This window comes from Mesoplodon densirostris, chromosome 4 (genome assembly GCF_025265405.1).
Source record: "Mesoplodon densirostris isolate mMesDen1 chromosome 4, mMesDen1 primary haplotype, whole genome shotgun sequence".
Lineage (NCBI taxonomy): Eukaryota > Metazoa > Chordata > Mammalia > Artiodactyla > Ziphiidae > Mesoplodon > Mesoplodon densirostris.
The window spans coordinates 13,821,164-13,840,808 of NC_082664.1; the positions used below are offsets into that span (position 1 = coordinate 13,821,164).

The following is a 19,645-nucleotide window of genomic DNA, read 5'->3' on the forward strand; positions in this document are numbered from 1 at the left end:
AATATTTTTCTTATTGCTTACAATTATATATATTTTCTATGGTCACAGCATTTGTTTGAATTTTACTTAAACTTTGAAGAGTTTGGTGGCTCTACCAGAGCACAGTGCTAGGAGTGTTTCTGAGATTTGCCCTGGTCTGTTGGAAAAGAGGGCCATGGATATAAAATGGGAGTGGATGTTTTATCATCAGGCCTCTATATATTATGCATCTGCAGGGCACTGTAAGTCACAGTCACAATTAGTTTAGTGGATCTTTAGAATGTTTCCGTTGCTGGTAAACCTTTTACTTACAAGAAAGCTTATTCCATTTCTGAACTTTGAACTTCCTTCCTTAAAATCGAAAGTGTATGTTATTTGTAGAAATGTGTTTAGAAAAGTAGGCAATTGTTTCGAGCTTTTTTTTAAAACATCTTTATTGGAATATAAATTGCTTTACAATGGTGTGTTAGTTTCTGCTGTATCACAAAGTGAATCAGCTATACATATATCCCCATATTCCCTCCCTCTTGCATCTCGCTCCCACCCTACCTATCCCACCCCTCTAGGTGGTCACAAAGCACCGGTGTCAAGTTTGAAGACTTAAAGTTTGTCTAGTCTTAAACTTGAAAATTATCATTATAGTTTTCTTATAACATCTCTTGTATCTAAGAATATCATTTAGATTTGCTTTGATTATACTTTGTCAGCTATCATAAATCTTGTTTACTAGGTTCAAGGAAAGGACCCATCAGTGGACATCACTCAGGACCTTGTAGATGAGTCTGAAGAGGAGCGTTTTGATGATATGTCATCGCCAGGTTTAGAGTTGCCATCTTGTGAATTAAGTCGCCTTGAGGAAATTGCAGAACTTGTGGCATCATCTTTACCTTCCCCCCTGCGTCGTGAAAAACTTGCACTAGCACTGGAAAATGAGGGTTACATTAAAAAGCTCTTAGAGCTTTTTCATGTGTGTGAAAATTTGGAAAATATCGAAGGACTGCACCACTTGTATGAAATTATCAAAGGCATCTTCCTCTTGAATCGAACTGCTCTTTTTGAAGTTATGTTCTCTGAGGAATGTATAATGGACGTCATTGGATGCTTAGAATATGATCCTGCTTTATCACAACCACGAAAACATAGGGAATTTCTAACAAAAACAGCCAAGTTTAAAGAAGTGATTCCCATATCAGATCCTGAGCTGAAACAAAAAATTCATCAGACATACAGAGTTCAGTATATACAAGACATGGTTCTACCCACCCCTTCAGTCTTTGAAGAAAATATGTTATCAACACTTCACTCTTTTATCTTTTTCAATAAGGTAGAAATTGTTGGTATGTTACAGGTGAGTTAGATCATTCATTTTTTTCCTACTTAAAAAGATACTGATTGCCTTCAGCAGAAATAATTTTCTGTTCCTTTTAGGCACACAAATTGAATTTTTAATTTTTGTCTAAAGGTATGTATTTTGGTGATATTACAAGAGATTATAATATATGATACTGTGGGACCAGAAGGTTGTGTTGGATTAGGGATGATAAATGTAATTTTTTTAAAAAAAATCTAGCTTGAAGAAATTATAGGAAAAGGATCTTAATGAAACGCTTGAATGTGGAGGGATGTTAATCTATCAGTTATGCATAGAACAGAATAGATTGGAAGAGGAAAGAAAAATAAAAGAGAAGCCAAGAAATATGTCATTAAATATAGAATACAAATTCTATAGCATTTATAGAACTCCCAGGTAATTATTTATTAGAGGTACAGCAGATGTTGGCAAGTTATAGCTGCATGTCTCCCTACCAAAAGGCATGCTTTTGTAATGGATGAGAGTGTGGGGAGGTTAGGCTTGAGTATGAGTTTCAGCTCTGCCTGTCACTTAATAGGTATGTGGCTTGGGCAACTTCCTTAATCTCTTAAAGCTCCAGCTTCCTCATCTTAAGGTTCGTGATATTAGTACCTACCCTATAAGGTTATCTGAAGATTAAATCAGATGCATGCCTATAAAGCATTGAACATGATACAAGACTCTTGAGTATTATTTTAAAGTATCTATTAATAATTGCCTATTAAACTCCAAATTTTCTTTTTATAGTATGCCCAGTCTCTCGGGTGTGGTGTGTTAGGGTGCTTGCATCAGAACTGCCTAGGATGCATCCTGGATTCTGCACATAACACACAATCCAAATGTCTGAGCTGGCCGGTAATCTGCATTTGTAACCCCCAAAGTCAGAGAATCTCAGTAATTTATCCCATGGTTCATGAATTAGTCTAGTCCAGTTGAAATATAAGTTTGCATAGTGCAAAGATTTGTGAGTTGCACACTTCCTGTGTGTTTTGTTTCTTTATGCCCAAGATGTTGTAACAATAACAGCTATGTGATATGATTTGAAAGCTATTGTAAGACCTTACCTCAGATCTACAAATAAAATAATTACTTGAAACCTGGATTTGAATTTTAAAAAAAGAGGCAAATAAATGTCAGTAAGAGCTGCTTGGTAGCACATGTTATGAGTAAAACAGTAAATTTAATTTTTGTCTATTCCTTTTTAGAAAATTGCTGTATTTTCAGTGACCCTGGTTTTATCACCTTTATATATATATATATATATATATATATATATGAATTTAGATAGAAAAGTCAATTTTACCAAAACTGCTTTCCTGAAGCTAGTGATAAGTCCAGTTTGCATTGATTAATTTGACACGTTTTCCATTCATTTAAGACAGACAAATAACATAGGCAATACAGTCTGGTAAGTACAACAGTATTCCTTGACATAGTGTATTGTGATTGATAATGGAAGAAGAAGGGTGTTCTGGTACCAATTTTCATTTGTTGTTTGCTAAGGAACTAGTTTTTGCTAGCTACCTAATAGATCCTCTGTTCTGGTCTAGTTCTGATTCCTGGTCTCCTTGGATAGTCCTAAGCACTACTGGTCCTTTTCTTTAGCTCCACATGGTTCTTATTTTGTTATATAGGGATTTGTCACTTCTTTGTTTTCTTGGTCTTCAGACCTGTAAAATGCCAGTTTTACTCATTAAGTATGAATAATTTGAAGTTGTGAAGTCTTTGTTTCCCTACAATATGCTCTGTAAAATGCAGGCTGCCAGTGCTGTAGGTCTTTCTGTTTCTCTTGATGCTGAGCATTTATATTGAAAGTGCTGCTATGAAGGAAGGTGAGTTTTACACATTTTCTGACAAGGAGTAATTAAAGCAGGTTCTTACCCACCTTGTACACAGTCATAACCCTTACTGTTGACTGATTCTCTGTAATACTGATGAACTTTCTTAATTCTCTGTACTTCGCAGCAGTTCAGAGAATCTTTTTTAATCATTTGATTTCCATTTGGTGGGATATATTATGTCTGAGATGGATCTTGATATTGGATGCCATTTGAGGTGTGGCCTATTTGTACACTGCAGAAAAAGTAAAGGTGGGAATAGCCAAACTAATTTAGTGTCACAGAAAATGTTTCTTGAGCACCTGCAGCAGTGAATAAGGGGTTTATAAACTAGTGGGAGATGCACACATACATACGTACGTACACATACATATACATGTATATATATACACACACACATACATACATACATTTAGATTTAGGCATGACTGTAGGGCATGTAGTGTTGAATTTATTTCTACTAGCTCAGGTTGTATGGAATTAAAATATAACAAAACCTTAACTAAAAATAGTGACAAAAAATTGAACAGGCAGTCAGGAAGGCTCTACCACCTACCTGCTAACTGTGATTGGGCATTGGGTAAACTTCTTAATCTGTCTCAATGATAAAATAAGGAGGTAAGATAAGATAACATATGAGGTTATTTCCAAGTTCTATACTCTAACTTTTACATGCCCAGATGAGTATCCTATGAGAGATCTTTTGAATCATTTCCAAAATAATTTAATACATTTTAATTTAATATAGAATAATTTAATAATGTATTAAATGATTTTGTATGTCTGTAGGTGGATAGCTTCAAATAATGTTTCTTTAAAAGTTCTGAATTTAGCTTTTTACATAATTGAATCATTTCTGTTTTTAAAACATGAAGGAAGTTTTTTCTTTATTTGAGTGGTTGTAGAGCCTTAACTTCTAAAGTTAAGATTATGAAACCCTATGAAAATCACGGGTCTACAGACCATGTTTGTTTTTATAAATAAAGTTTTATCTGAACAGAGCCATACTTGTTCATTGACATTGCCTGTGGCTTCTTCCTACTATAACAGCAGAATTGAGTAGCTGTGGTGGAGTCCGCAAAGCCTAAAATGTTTATAATGTGGCCCTTAACTAGACTTAGGAAATAGAGCCTTGCCGAAATATAAAGGATAATCTTTGTATAAATCCCCAATTTATCCTTTAATAGTTTTTTCCTTCTCTTTTAAAAAACAGCATTGCTAATACCATCTTCCCCTTTTCCAGTTATTGCAATTTATATCTTCTGTATTAGCAACTTGAAAATATATTATACTCTTACTATTAGCATAATTAATTTATCCTTTGATTTCACAGGAAGATGAAAAATTTCTGACAGATTTGTTTGCACAGCTAACAGATGAAGCAACAGATGAGGAAAAAAGACAGGAATTGGTAAGAAATTGATATTATGGAGGGCGTGAAGCTAAAACAACACACCTTTTGTATTCACTTATCCTTTTTCCTAATTTCAGGTTAACTTTTTAAAAGAATTTTGTGCGTTCTCCCAAACGCTACAACCTCAAAACAGAGATGCTTTTTTCAAGACTTTGTCAAACATGGGTATATTACCAGCTTTAGAAGTCATCCTTGTAAGTCTGTTTCTCCTTAGACTTAATTACCATCATATTTTTAATCCACAAAATAGTATATATCTTATGTAGCATGCAACTGTTTGATTATAGCCAATATTTAATATCAGTTGTGTATTACATAAAGTTAAAAAGCTATAAAATTCTAGTATTAGAGAGTCCTTACAGAGAGTACTGAAAGGACACATACAGGAATCTTCCATATTTTTAATATCAATAATTTGTTAACTTTGCAGCCTATTAGTTGAAATGTTAAAGTAGAAAAAAAACAGGAATAAAAGAAAGTATAACTTTATTCATAGAACAAGAATTTTACATAAGCAGAGTTTCCTTGACCTCTCTTTTTTTATTCAAATGTTTTCTTATAATTTGTTAGGTTTTGGATTTATATAGCTGCAAGTTCCATATTTTTATTATTATAGGAGAAATAAGTGCTTTTTATCTGCAGGGCATGGATGATACACAGGTGCGAAGTGCTGCTACTGATATATTCTCATACTTGGTTGAATATAATCCATCCATGGTACGAGAGTTTGTCATGCAGGAGGCACAACAGAATGATGATGTAAGTAAGAAGTTAACAGAGCAAAAAATAACCAACAAGGTAAATATTATTTGCACTAACAGTAAGTATTTATACATGGGAAGCTATAACTGTATTTATTATTCATTTCTTAAAGATTTAAATAGTTGATGTTTGAGAAAAGTGTAGCCATAATATCATGGCTTATTCTTCCCCTAACTGGCTCCTGTCTCCGTTTATAAATTGTCTTACAGCAGTTGTTAATGCTCAACTTAAATTTCTTTAAAAATTTTTGAGATCGGGCTTCCCTGGTGGCGCAGTGGTTGAGAGTCCACCTGCCGATGCAGGGGACACAGGTTCGTGCCCCGGTCCGGGAGGATCCCACATGCCACGGAGCGGCTGGGCCCGTGAGCCATGGCTGCTGAGCCTGCGTGTCCGGAGCCTGTGCTCCACAACGGGAGAGGCCACGACAGTGAGAGGCCCGCGTACCGCAAAAAAAAAAAAAAAAAAAAAAAAATTTGAGATTAAGTTTCTTAATTCAGAAGTTAATGTGCTATGTAGTGTTGTTTAAATCATTTAATCAATAAATTGTTCTTCTATATGTGGAATTATGAATAACTTCCCTAGGAAAACATTGGCTTTGCTAGGGATAGAGTCTCAAAATCATCAAGAATGATGAAGCACATTCCTTTGGAAAGTGTTTAGGGTGCTTTCTTTACTGTCTAACCATAGGGAACAAGCTGTTGTGTTGTGTACACACACACACACACACACACACACACTCACACTCACTCACTCACTTACCCATCAATTTCAGAGTTGGTGAGAGACTGTATCCTGGTGATGTGAAAGGTTCTCCCAGAGTCTGTGTTACATGGCATATGTGGAAGCCGTAAATGTTTGTGCTCTGTTTTCTTTTCAGATAATTAAACCAATCACCCTGATTTTTTATTTTCTCTTTCCCCCATAAAATCTTGGAAGTAACTTTTTACTTAAGAATAAACTAAGGTATTCTGCCCTCAAACAGAGAGGGTAAAAAGACAACCTCTTAGAAAAAAATATATGTAGAATTCCAGCCTATCATATTTTTACAAAATGAGGAAATAGACTTTTTAAAGAGATCGTAATGTGTTGTGATGTCAAAATGAAGTGGAATGCCTAGTAACTTCTATATTTAACACTTGTTTACAAAATTGTAATGTCAGGGTAGGTGCAGGAAGTGCCAGTTTGAACTGTTGAATATTATGTTACATTTTGCTTTTATAAAACAGTCCTATCTTGAAAACCAAAATATATATATATATTAAAAATAAAGGCTATTCTTGTTGGCGCTGTAACCCACCAGTTGAACATACATTGATGTACTTCATTCATACGCAGTAGTCTTCTTGATTCTCAGTCTTGATTGTTATTTCCATGTGTGTCTGCATTTTCTCTGTCTATCCTACCATTGCATATATAGGCAAGAGCAGGGGTTTTTCTCACTGAATGCCTCTCAATTTTTCCTCTTCAGCCAGGAAAACCAGTCATAGTAGAGCATCAGGAAAACTAAGTCAATTTTGTATGTCATTTGGAATATCTATATTTGTTCTCCTGTGTGCTCTTTAACGTAATCTTGTTCTCCCCCAATTTCAGACATTCAGGTACCAACTAATTTTTTCTTAAATTTATTTTAAATGGAAACTTTATATCATTTCCATAAATGGAAAATAGGTGCAGTTATCATCTGCCATAAATGGAATCTATAAAAATGCAGTGAAAGAACAAGTTGTTATAAATTCTAGCTAAACATTCTTACTGTTAAAGCCCGTTAGCTTTCTTCAGAAGGGAGATTTTGTTATCCAGAGGTGTAAAAGATCTGTTAGCACCAAACTGAAACTTTGTTTTTATTTTAATCAGGATTTAAAGATAAATCCCCTTGATTAAAGATAAATTCTTTTTGGTACTATTTGTGTAATGTGCCTATACCATACTTTTGGAAAACTGCTCTGTATCCATTAAAGAAGTCAGTCAAGCATTTCATTTTGTTCGCAGTTAACAAGATAGCCATAGCTAGGCATAATGCTGTAGCATGTCTCATAGTATATGCTTTTTCCATTCCCTCCTATAATAAGTGATCCTTACTATGTGTATTTTTCTCACCAGGACATTTTGCTCATCAACCTCATTATAGAACATATGATTTGTGATACAGACCCTGAACTTGGAGGAGCAGTCCAGCTTATGGGCCTCCTTCGAACATTAGTTGACCCAGAAAACATGTTAGCCACTGCCAATGTAAGCCATGGGCATTTTTCTCTTTTTCATACTGGTATAATTTTTATTGCTGGTAGGAACCAATGCAGTTAAAGTTCATGGAAGTGTTTTCGATTCCTTAGAAAACAGAAAAGACTGAATTTCTGGGTTTCTTCTACAAGCACTGTATGCATGTCCTTACTGCTCCCTTACTGGCAAATACAACAGAAGACAAACCTAGCAAAGGTAAGATAATACAGGTTGGTAGTTAAGTTCTTTGTTCTTGAATTCTGAAACTCAAAAAGTTGGTGTTAACCTAGAGGTCTACTAATATATTTTCAAAAGAGGTAATTTCAAGGTAAAATTTCTTTTAAAAGTGCTATAGTCAGAGGTACTAGAACTGTGAAAGAAGATACTAGAGATAATTTTTTGCTTTCAGAATTTTAAAACAATTTTTTTTGTTAAAGCAATATTTGTATTTAGTTTGCATTTACATGTATGAAACAAATAGAAGGAAGAAGCTATTAGAAAATTCATTTTAAGTTATTTGTACTCCAGGTGTGTAGATACAGAGCAGAGCTTGTGCTTAGTATTAAGCAGTTTTTCTTTGCATTGAAGATTATTCCAAGGTAGGATTATTTATTTCTGCATTTTATTCCTTTAGCTTTGTGTGTGTGTGTGTTTGATTTAGAAAATAGTTTTAGGGTCTTCATTGGGAAATTCCTTATTGAAGCTTTGAGAATAAGTAAGTTATTTTGTCATATGAATTATCAATATAGTATATTTAACTTATGACACCACTTAGAAAAAAAGTGTTAAATTTACCTTTTTTAATGACTTTAGAATCAAGTCTTGGAAATGTGATACTAATTTTTCCTGTCTTCTTTATTCATAGTAGGTAAAGCTTGAGGCTTCTTTCCAAACCCACATGTTCAATTCATCAAACATTTATTGAGAACCCATTGTGTGGAAGGCACTGTGCTATATATATATAACCTTTAGGGGTTAAATGGGGGAAATAAAAACAGTGAGTAAAATAGTTTTGGAGGCTTACTGCCTGGTGAGGAAGATAAGCCAGTAATTATAATTCAGCGTGGACTCATTATGTGTAGTAAAAGGAGGCACAAAGCACATGAATCAAAGGAGCAGAGAGAGTAGTTCCGTCGAAGCCAGATGATGTGTGGTAGGAGGACCTCCTGTGATATCTGTATATCCATTGAGGGACATAAGACATGGTAGAGCATTCTTGCCCTTTGGAATAAAACAGATCTAATAGATTTGTATCCCAGTTTGCCTTACTAATAACATTTCACACCTGGGTCTTGTGACACTAATTCTTCACAGAGTTATTTAAATTAAATGTGAAAAAATGGAAAGCACAGTTCTTGGCACATGGTAGGCATTCAATAAATGTTAGTTCCCTTTTCCTTTAACATATTTGGGTTAATAGAAGGGATTTTACTTGATTGGAATTCGGATTCTTACATTTGGGGAGGAAAAGAATATAAGCCATTAAATATAATTGTGTTTTGTTTTGTTTCGTTTAGATGATTTTCAGACTGCCCAGTTGTTGGCACTTGTATTGGAATTGTTAACATTTTGTGTGGAGCACCATACCTACCACATAAAGAACTACATCATTAATAAGGACATTCTCCGGAGAGTGTTAGTTCTTATGGCCTCGAAGCATGCTTTCTTGGCATTATGTAAGTGTTGCTTCTGGTAGAATTACTTATTGTCTGTATATTAGTATTGTTATCTTTCGGTCTTATTGCCTGAGAAGAAAAGATCACTGATTTCAGGAGACCAAGGTTCTAATACTAAACTACACTGATAATGTACTTTTGCCATATTTTGAGCAGGTGATTTTCCTGACTCTTCTTTCTCAATATACAGTAAAGGCGTTAGAGTGTACCTACAAAATGTATTAAAGTATTATTAAAATGGCACCTTAAATCATTTTATTTGCCGTATTTATTTTTGACTTTATATATATAGCATAACAATCACAAATTGGACATTCTTGTGAGACCAGAGTCTCACACTGAGTCATGAAGAATACATTTCGTAATTTGGAAAACATAGCTAATAGCACTGAGTTTCCAAAATACATTTTTTCTAAGTTACAGAATGCCTAGCACAAATGCCTGCAGATGGTCTGTTCATTAATTCCACAAATACTTTTCCCCCAGCTTTACTGAGACATATTTGACATATTACATTGTGTTACCTCAGATATTTTAGAGAAGGGGTGACAAACCACAGCTGTGGCCGAATCCAGTCAGTCCATGGTCTGTTTTTGCATAACCTGCAAAGTGAAAAATAGTTTCTGTGTTTTTAAAGCATTGTTCAAAAAAAAAGCTACAGAGACCATATGTGGCCCACAAAGCCTAGAATATGTATTCTGTAGAACTTTATGGGAAAGGTTTGTCACCTCTCTTAGGGCAACAGATAGTCTTTTAACAAGGCTGTTCTTAGTTATACATGTTTTTCAAAAGTTGACTTTCACTGTATTCTTAAGACCCTACTTTACAGAAGTAAAACATGTTTCTGAATTAGAAATAGGTTAACCCAGAATATTCTTGATCATGTAGCAGTCAGCCTTCTTTGGTAAGTTGGCACACCAGTTTTAGAGTACCCTAGAGGCTCAATAAGAGATGTCTGTTGGTAACTAACTCTTTTTGGCCTTTTGGTTTTTATGGGTAGGTTGGTTTTGTTGTTGTATAAAGGCATCATAATCATCCAGTAATTAGAAGCCTGAACATATACATCCATTTTTGCTGTCTTTTTTTTAGTTCATTTTAAATCATTTTGCTTGGGAATTCCCTGGCCGTCCTCAGTGGTTAGGACTCTGCACTTTCACTGCCGAGGGCCTGGGTTCATTACCTGGTCGGGGAACTGAGATCCCACAAGCTGTGCAGTGCAGCCAAAAAAAATGTTTTGCTTAATTGACTTTTAAAATATCCTTAAATTATGAAAACATTGTTTATAAGGATATTTCTGACATTGATTTATTCTGTCAACATTTTATCTTTAAAATGGTATTCAAAATAGAAAATTTAATGAATTTTTCTTAGAAGGAAACCTATTAGGGTGACAGTTGTTACAGTTGAATTAGTTTTTCAGTCTGATGTACACACTGCAGTATGAACTGAGAATACATGTGGTCAGATGTTTTTCAGCCAAAAGGAATAGTGCATATAAAAGGGCTCTTAAACTCATATTCATTTTCCTTATAAACCTATCATAGCAAAAGTGATAGTCCCAAAGCAAGTTGAGAGGAAGTTAATAATGAACAGTTCTTTGAATTGTTCTTTCACGTCAACATAGAAGGTTTTGTTTGAGTGTGGGAAAGGGAGTTTGAGCAGATGGGACAGAATGGGGAAACTGAATAAATTAAAAAATAAATCAGTTCTATTTCAATAAATTTAACACCTACTACCATGTTTTATTGATTCTAAGATATGCATTTATCATCTCAAATCAAGGTGAGTCTTAAAATTAATGGCATGTCATTATGATTGGTAGCTTTTTTCCTTTGTTTTGTTTTCTTAGTAGTAGAAAGGAAGGTTTTTTTGCGATCAGTGGCACCTTACATTTGGTGAAGTATGATGCATACCTAGTATTAGGAAAAAGATGATTAAGACCTGAAGTCAGTTGTCAAGTGGGAGTTCATTAGGAGGAGATAGTCTGTAAATACCAAAACAACATCAAAAGCACTATATCGAGGTGTGTTTGGATGTATAGTGGAAATGATTTATTCTCCCTGAATGAGGCAGATCAGGAAAATCTTGCAAAAAGAAGTAAGTTGTGTCTTGATCATGGGAGAGTGTGAAATTCTTGGTTGAATACACAATTAAGATGAACAAATGTGAAAGTGTGGTGTGTTAGAGGTTTGGGCTACGTAGAACACATGAGTCAAGTGGGAGAGTGGCAGAAACGGGAAAGGCCTTTTCTTTAGTCCTTCATCTCATTTTGCTTACAGGATTGCAAAGAAAATTTCTCACAGTTCAATGAGAACTATGAAGAGAATCATGACAAATTAATGAGTTTATATTGTAGGAAATTAAGCATGCTAGCAAAAATCTTAGTTATGTTTTATTATTTTAATATTTTCCAAACTAAGTTAGGTTATCATTAATTAAACCTTACTCTTTCTCAAATGATTCTCAGTGTGGCTCTCTTCACAGGATTGAGAATGAGTAGCTTCTAAAAGAAGATGCCAGTCATTAGGAATGCACTCTTTAGGACTGGCTATACAGTAGGAGTTTTTATCAAGGATTTCTAAAAGAACTAAGCATAAATTTGCGGAGATTTAGTATCTATTCAATCTTAGGAAAGATTACATTAACATATTAAGTATAGTTTTTTTTTTTTAAGGGAGATTTTATAAGTAAATTTAGATGTCCACTTGTAAAGACAAAAGATTGGTTAAATGTACACAGTTTGGGGGCTTTGAATTTTTTGTATCTGCTGGTTCTTAATTATTATACTTGTATCATATTTAAAGACAACGTAATCAAGTCTGTGAGTGAGAACAGCAATCCTATTTAGTCTTTATAGGTTAGATATGTATGTGTATATACACAGAGACACACACACAGTTTTATCAGTCTTGGCCTTTACCAGATTCTTGGATCTTAAATTGTAGCTTTTTAGTTCATACCTGTATGTTGTCTGGCTGTTTTTTAAAATGGAAATCTATAAGAAGAATGAAGTAAAGAAAAATTTTGTGGTAGATGCTTTTTTTCAGCTATCATTAGTTACATATGCAGCAAAAAGTTTCAGACTTACAAAAAATGTCATGTTGTGTAAGGTAAAGATTGATTATTTGTTTTAGAGATGACTGAAACTAAGCGTAAGAGATTCCTGGCATGTTAATAAAGGTTAGAGATGTGAGTGGAAGCAGAGTGCACTTTTCATTGAAAATCCTACATTTGTGCTAACTTGACCTATCACAAAAGCTTTCTCTAATCTCCTTCAAGCAACTTGACTTCATTAGAACTCACTGGTAAATTTTTGAAAGTAACTTTATTCAACAGCAAGAATAGTGGTTGGATATTTTTCATGCAAGTTTCTTTTTGGGGAGAGGTTTGGGTGGAAGTGACACGATTCTTGATATAAATAAATGAGGGCAAATGAGGAGCAAAACCAAACAAAGCCCATTAGAATTACCTTCTATCTACCTTAGCAGTTTCTGAACAAAACTGCTCTTGAGATGGTAGTGGTGCCAGCTGCGTACTCTGGTCTTAGTGAGTTCTAGGAAGGGAGTTTTCTTTTCACTTACCCGGGAACTGCATGCAGACTACAGGGTTCAATTAGTGTGTGTTATGGTAGGACACAAGTCTTCACAAAACCTGCAAAGTTGGAGTAACAATTTTTAAAATAACAGCACTTGCCTTAATTACTAAAAGCTTAAAATTTGGCCTATTAGCATGAGCTCTAAAGTATTGATTTTTATTCTAACAAGTGGAACTGCCTAAGTTCCTTTGTCAAGTAACATTAATAAAAAAAAAAAAAAACAAGCTCTCAAATCATTGTTTTGGGGAAATAAACCCTTATTAGGCTTTGACTTATCACAAAGAAAGATGATGCTTACTGTTTAAAATGTCTTATTTCACCATGCTTATGTATTTGAAAATACTCAGTAGTTTAAAAAATTAAATGCAATTACTCTTCTATAAACTATTTTGAACTCCCTGCCCAGAGTGTCTCTTTAGTAAGAGACACTGTTAAATAAGTTGGATTGTTAAGGCAGTTTATAATCAACTGTACCTAATTGGGCATTCACTTGTGGACCTCTTTTCTGCCAACTAAAGAAAAATTGAGCTGCTTTACTCCTCTGCCTTCCTACCCAGAAACCGTGTCAGCATGGTTGCCTGGCTACCTGCTCATGAAGGACTTGATTAATAACAAATTGGCAATTTAACGAGCCACTTCCATGATCTCCAAAGAAACCAAAATACAAACACAATATTTAATCTTGCCAACCGAAGACGATGTGACTGCATGAAGTGAGTATGCTTTTTTGAACTGTTTACAATAACTGGGGCATTAACTTACTGATAATTCCATTTAGGTAAAGAGGGCTTTGTTGAAGTCTAGCTGTCTGAGTATATTTGGATCTTGACGAATGGTGACTTAAGTAACTCCCCATACCTCAAGATGTAAATATACCTTTTAATCTGTAAGTTAAAGCCTAATTAATTGTAAAAAGGAAAACTAGGGAAAAAAAATAAAAAGCATACTCGCTGCAGTAAGCATAGAGGACCACATTTTAAAAACATCCTCTAAATTGATTCCTAAACTCTGGAAGGCAAATTTTGGGTCATGCAGATTTCTGTGGGTTTATGGCATTTCTACAAACACATCCAAAAACAAATCAATGTAAACACCATTAACCCTGATACAAAATAATAAGAGTGTCCAAAAATAAGGAAGATCAAATTATAGAGTGGATTGCCCTAATAAAACAATGTTTTTTCTATTGTTTTGAAGGTATATACAAAAGGATATATTTGGACTTTTCTCATCTTAAGTAGTATGATAGGTTAATTCATTTATTAGCCCTATCTTAGCTCTAATTTCAGATGTAAAGTACATTTTGGTAATCAGTAACTTATTTCCAGAATTCTTAATGGCTCTCTAAGACTTGTGTTCTATGATGACATACACTGCTTTTAGAATACATTTTTCTGATAACCTTTTTGTAATCCTTATCTTCAGGTTCATACTTCTGGAAGCAGTAACTTATTACTGCATGAAGAACTATGTTTATTTAACAGGTTTTTTTGTAATTCTAAAATATGAAGATATGGTATGTAATTTGAACAACAATGCCTCTGTGTTTCAGGTGCTCTTCGTTTTAAGAGAAAGATTATTGGATTAAAAGATGAGTTTTACAACCGCTATATAATGAAAAGTTTTTTGTTTGAACCAGTAGTCAAAGCATTTCTCAACAACGGATCCCGCTACAATCTGATGAACTCTGCCATAATAGAAATGTTTGAATTTATTAGAGTGGTAGGTTCTATACTTTTTAGTTAGAATTTTGGTTTTGTTTGAGAAAATCAAATATGCATTGTTGGTATTTTGGCTTATTTGAGATTATTATATTTGGAGAGAATTTTTGAAAGAAAACCAGTGTTACCAAAAGGTTATGAGAGATTCAATTTGAACTAACAAAAAACAAAATAATCTCTCTCAGCAGCTAGTTTCAAACTATCTCAGGATAGTTTGAAAACTGATTTAACAGTGTCACGGTAGTCATTTTAAGAAAGTAAAATTATAGTTGACGTAAGTATTCAGATGTGTTTTTTGTTTTTAACTTTGAGGTTTTTTGAATTTTTCTTGACATTCCTCCATATGTCTCTAAAGAGCAAACTTCATTCTTCAATGATATGGTCGGCGGGTAGTTCTCAGACATTGGTGTGTCTCAGAATTATCTGTGGCATGCTTTTTTAAAATTTCGGTAAAATAAACATAACAAAATTTGCCCTTTTAACCATTTTTCAAAGTGTCCAGTTTACTGGCGTTAAGTGTATTCACATTGTTGTGCAGTCTTCACTGCCATCCACCTCTAGCACTTTCCTGTAGTGTGATTTTAAATATATATGCCTAGGCACCACCCCAGACTTACTGAATGAGAATCATCCAGGGTAGGACCTGAGCATTTACTTTGGAAAGAGCCATGGATAATTCTGAGGTACACCAAAAGTCAGGGGCTATTGAAGTAGCCAGTATTTGTTATGCCCATTTGCATTTGTTTGTCCCTAAGATTGGATGATAATTTTATGAAATTAAACCATTTTTGGTGGGTTTATGAGTTCACTACAATTAAGCCTCATAGTTTGCTAATTTTTCCTATCATTTTTTATTATAATTCTTTTTTATAGGAAGATATAAAATCATTAACTGCTCATGTAATTGAAAATTACTGGAAAGCACTGGAAGATGTAGATTATGTACAGACATTTAAAGGATTGAAACTGAGATTTGAACAACAAAGAGAAAGGCAAGATAATCCCAAACTTGACAGGTAGATTACCACATATTTGAACCTATTCATTCAGTGACAAGTTTATGATGGTAGCTCTTTTTTTGCTTGTTTATTATTTAGCTTGGCAGCAGAGGGGGAAATAAGCAGATGGGGTTGTAGTTTTCTCTAATGGTCAATGTAAATGTTTTCCTGACGGTGTTAGGTGGGTATCAGTATGATTTGTAGACTTTTCTCAGGCATATATCAAGTTAGATAATGCAAAAGAAAAAAAGCAAAACACTGATACGGCAATAAGGCTACTTTTGTGTCCAAAGTAAAATCAGAATATTATTGTATTTGCTTTGCTTTAAGATTACAAACTATTTTAATGCAATCGTGTACATTTTTTTCTAAATACCTGAGTTCACATACTTGTGGTATATTTTTAAATCCGTAAATTAAGACTTGTTAATTCGCAGTGTTAGCAAGTTTAAAAACTGATCAGTAACAGTACAATTTTGATAATGGGAATTTTGATTCCACTACTTAACACTAGATATGGTGGAGTGTAGTTTTTTGTTATATGCTAGGTAAAATCTGGTTTTTTTTTCCCACCTCTGTGTGTATAAATGTGTATTATTCCATTTATCTATTAAGACTGTAATTTGGGATAATATTTGAAGACGAAAGTCTTTATATGAGTCTATTAATTCTACTTCCTTCTCTTCACTCATAGTATGCGTTCCATTTTGAGGAATCATAGATATCGAAGAGATGCCAGAACACTAGAAGATGAAGAGGAGATGTGGTTCAACACAGATGAAGATGACATGGAAGATGGAGAAGCTGTCGTGTCTCCATCTGACAAAACTAAGAATGATGATGACATTATGGATCCAATAAGCAAATTCATGGAGAGGAAGAAATGTATGTTGAAAAGATGGGCAAGGAAAAATTGAAGGCTTTCTCACTCTAGGTTTATCCTTTTTTTCTTGACAGAGTGATTAGTATCTACTTTGTGTCACAACAGATATTAAAAGACTTTTGCTTTATAGAGTGTGAATTTAATAGCTCTGTTGTGAAGATATAGACTAAATTTTCCTAATTTGTCTTGAGTGAGATATTTCAGGAAGGGTAGGAACACTGACTGTAATACTGAAGGTCTCCTTCCTTCTCAGTAGTAAAGTCCTGTGGATAAGGATGGATGCTTAGTATTTTGCTAAGCTTTGTTCATAAACTGAATTTCAGTGTCGCTGTCTGGCAAAGGAGTAAGCTAGTTAATTGTGTTTTTAGTGCCACCTCACTTGGAGGTTTTTAAAAAGATGAGTATGGGTGACAATTATTGACAGTGTTCTCATTTTTAGTAAAAGAAAGTGAGGAAAAGGAGGTGCTTTTGAAAACGAATCTTTCTGGTCGGCAGAGCCCAAGTTTCAAGCTTTCCCTCTCTAGTGGAACAAAGACTACCCTCTCCAGCCAGTCACCTGCAACAAATCTGCCTGGTTCTCCAGGCTCACCTGGATCCCCAGGATCTCCAGGCTCTCCTGGATCCATCCCTAAGAATACATCTCAGACGGCAGCTATTACTACCAAGGTATGTTTTTGACTCCCAGACCTACCAAATTTAAGCTTTCCCAACAATAAAATTGTTGTGACTAGTAGTCCCTTTGGTTACTGTCTTTTGGAACTGATTTTAACATTTGTGAACTAGAGAATAATTCTCCCACCAGCAGTTGAGAAATTTCTGAAAGTTTTTATGACCAATTCAGAAGTCTGAATATATTCTTATTTTGGTTGTTTGCATTTTAGAACCTTAAGTTCACATTTGTATGTGTCAAAACATCTACAGAAATTTTAAAGTTAAATTATTATTTACTTTTATCAGCTTTCCCAACTAATACCCAGATAAAGACTTCGTAGGAAGAAGATAATCTAAATATCTGGACACTCCTAACTTAATTTTGTCAAGCAAGGTTTATAAAAAAGAATTAACTGTCTACTATCACTAACATTTCCTTCAGGAAGGATCACAATTTTACCACCAAAAATGTAGGAAAGACATAATCTCAGAAAAAAACAGTTCTTTTGGCTGCCTTCTGTTTCCCTGGACTAGCAGTTAACAGACTGGCACTTGGGATTCATTGATCTACACCAGGACTAAAGTGAGCTACAGTGGTTTCTGGTGAAGGCGCACAGCTGAAAGGAAGCCTGGATGGAATAACGAGGAAGGGACGGGGCAGAGGCACTTTCCTAACAGCCTCTGGTAGTCCGTCTGCCCTCGCTTCTAGTGTCTGTTTATTTTCTGTGCTTTTAATTGTGATGCTGTTTAGACTCTGTTAAAGAACATATTTTTAATGCATAAAGTCTTAAAACTTAAGTTTTGAATTTTAAATTCGGTAATTAGTGTTTATCTACTGGGTGTTTTGCAAGGATCATAACTGCTTCAAATTTTACCATGGAAAACTTGGGAAATAGGTAATGAATTTCAGCTGCATACAATCTCACCTCCCAGAAATAACCAGTTAGTATATTGAGGTGGGGGGTAGTATATCCTTTACCCAGACTTAAGAGACAGATGTATTTGAAAATGTAGTGTTTTCTTAAAATAATCCTTATTTCCCAACAGGGAGGCCTCGTGGGTCTGGTAGATTATCCTGATGATGATGAGGATGATGATGAGGACGAAGACAAGGAAGACACGCTCCCTTTGTCAAAGAAAGCAAAGTTTGAGTCATAATGGCAACTGCCTGTGACCAGTACCTGTTGAGAAAACCGGTTCTCTACCCCTCCCCACTACAAAATCTATAACAAAGCAGCGGCCTCTTGTGAATGACTGACACAGCTCAGCTCGCACACTTGACTTCTGCTCATCAAGTGCCAATTCAGTGGAGCAGGAGGAGGGGATAATTATACATTTAGGGGGAAGACTTACACCTTCGAGGTCTAAGCTTGGACCACACATTGCCCTTTTCTCAGGGAAGGAAATGGAAACGAAAAGCCAACAGGGCAGGGGTTTTGTAAGTGGAACTCGGGATTGACTGGTCAGTTGCTGCAATCAGAATATGCTTTCTCGGACCACGTTTGAGACTCAGAAGAATAGGCTCTTCTGCCCTGATTCTTCACTAGTTAAGAATGCCAGCAGTTTCTTTGTATAAAGAGACCTGCCTTTAAAATCGTACATTCTGAACATTTTAGTCAAGCTACAGCAGGTTTGGAAAAACCTCTTTGGGGGAGGGGCGAATATGAAGTTTCCTCTTTTTTATCTGTTCCCTTTGCCCTTCAAACTGCAGATTTTTTTTTTAAGTGGGGATTTGTCCCTACTTGATTAAAGATTGAGTGGAATTCTAGATGTGGTCATTTGTGTCATAATTTTTTTTGTTTCATTTTGTTTTTGATTTTTTTTTTCTCCTGAGTGTATGCTTAGTTGTTGAGTATATATATTTGGGACCATTAAAAACTTTTTTGATGTAATATAACCTAACGTTGTGCTGGTACCTGTTTTACCATGTGTAATTTTTGTTCTCCATCACAGTTCTTAATTTGTTTAGAGTTTTATGAAAGATGGAATAGTTTTTATTGACAAAAGCAAAGTAATCTTACAACTATGTGCATACAAAAAGCAATACTATTTTGTGACTAAATATTTTATATTAAAATTTACATCAGCAACTGTCTTGAGAATTCAGGGAAATAGAGTGGAATTTAAATTTCAGCAGTTTTGTTAAACCTGGAAACATGAAATTAGTATTCCAAAGAGATTCTGAAATTTCATATCTTGGGAAAATGATGGTACATTAAATCAAAATTGAGGATGAATAATTTAAAAATAAAACGTATTTGACTTTTGAGTAATAAAAAAAGTGAAGAGTAAGAGAAATTGTATTAGTTGTATTTTTCTTTTTTCTTTTTTTTAATTACTCCCTTTGGAATACCAGTTGGAGTTGTAAGCGGTGGTTCCTAAATAAATACCTGGCCAGAGGACCATCAGATACCACCTCATTAAAACAGTATGTTTAAATAGGTTCTTTTTGTTGTCTTAGGTGTGCTAAAATTCTTTTAAGGATACAAAAATAAATATCTCAATTCCACATACCTTCACTTTTTTAAAGTGAAGATTTTAGAACTTACTGAAGAAT

At 34.6% G+C, this 19,645-nt stretch overlaps 1 protein-coding gene across 2 annotated transcripts in view; it reads left to right on the forward strand.

The window, feature by feature from the left end:
• The window catches only part of PPP4R3A (protein phosphatase 4 regulatory subunit 3A), a 38,351-nt gene extending 19,495 nt beyond the window's left edge, over positions 1-18,856 (forward strand). The window contains exons 4-15 of one of the 2 annotated variants that reach the window (XM_060095721.1): positions 710-1,327; positions 4,502-4,579; positions 4,660-4,776; positions 5,225-5,380; positions 7,445-7,576; positions 7,678-7,780; positions 9,082-9,240; positions 14,388-14,557; positions 15,430-15,572; positions 16,249-16,439; positions 16,877-17,103; positions 18,136-18,856. In XM_060095721.1, the coding sequence (XP_059951704.1) occupies positions 710-1,327; positions 4,502-4,579; positions 4,660-4,776; positions 5,225-5,380; positions 7,445-7,576; positions 7,678-7,780; positions 9,082-9,240; positions 14,388-14,557; positions 15,430-15,572; positions 16,249-16,439; positions 16,877-17,103; positions 18,136-18,246 (2,205 nt within the window). In that variant the 3' untranslated portion in view covers positions 18,247-18,856. The remainder of the gene's footprint in view (positions 1-709; positions 1,328-4,501; positions 4,580-4,659; positions 4,777-5,224; positions 5,381-7,444; positions 7,577-7,677; positions 7,781-9,081; positions 9,241-14,387; positions 14,558-15,429; positions 15,573-16,248; positions 16,440-16,876; positions 17,104-18,135) is intronic. The other variant, XM_060095722.1, reaches the window with a different exon arrangement.
• Positions 18,857-19,645: the final 789 nt, after the last annotated feature.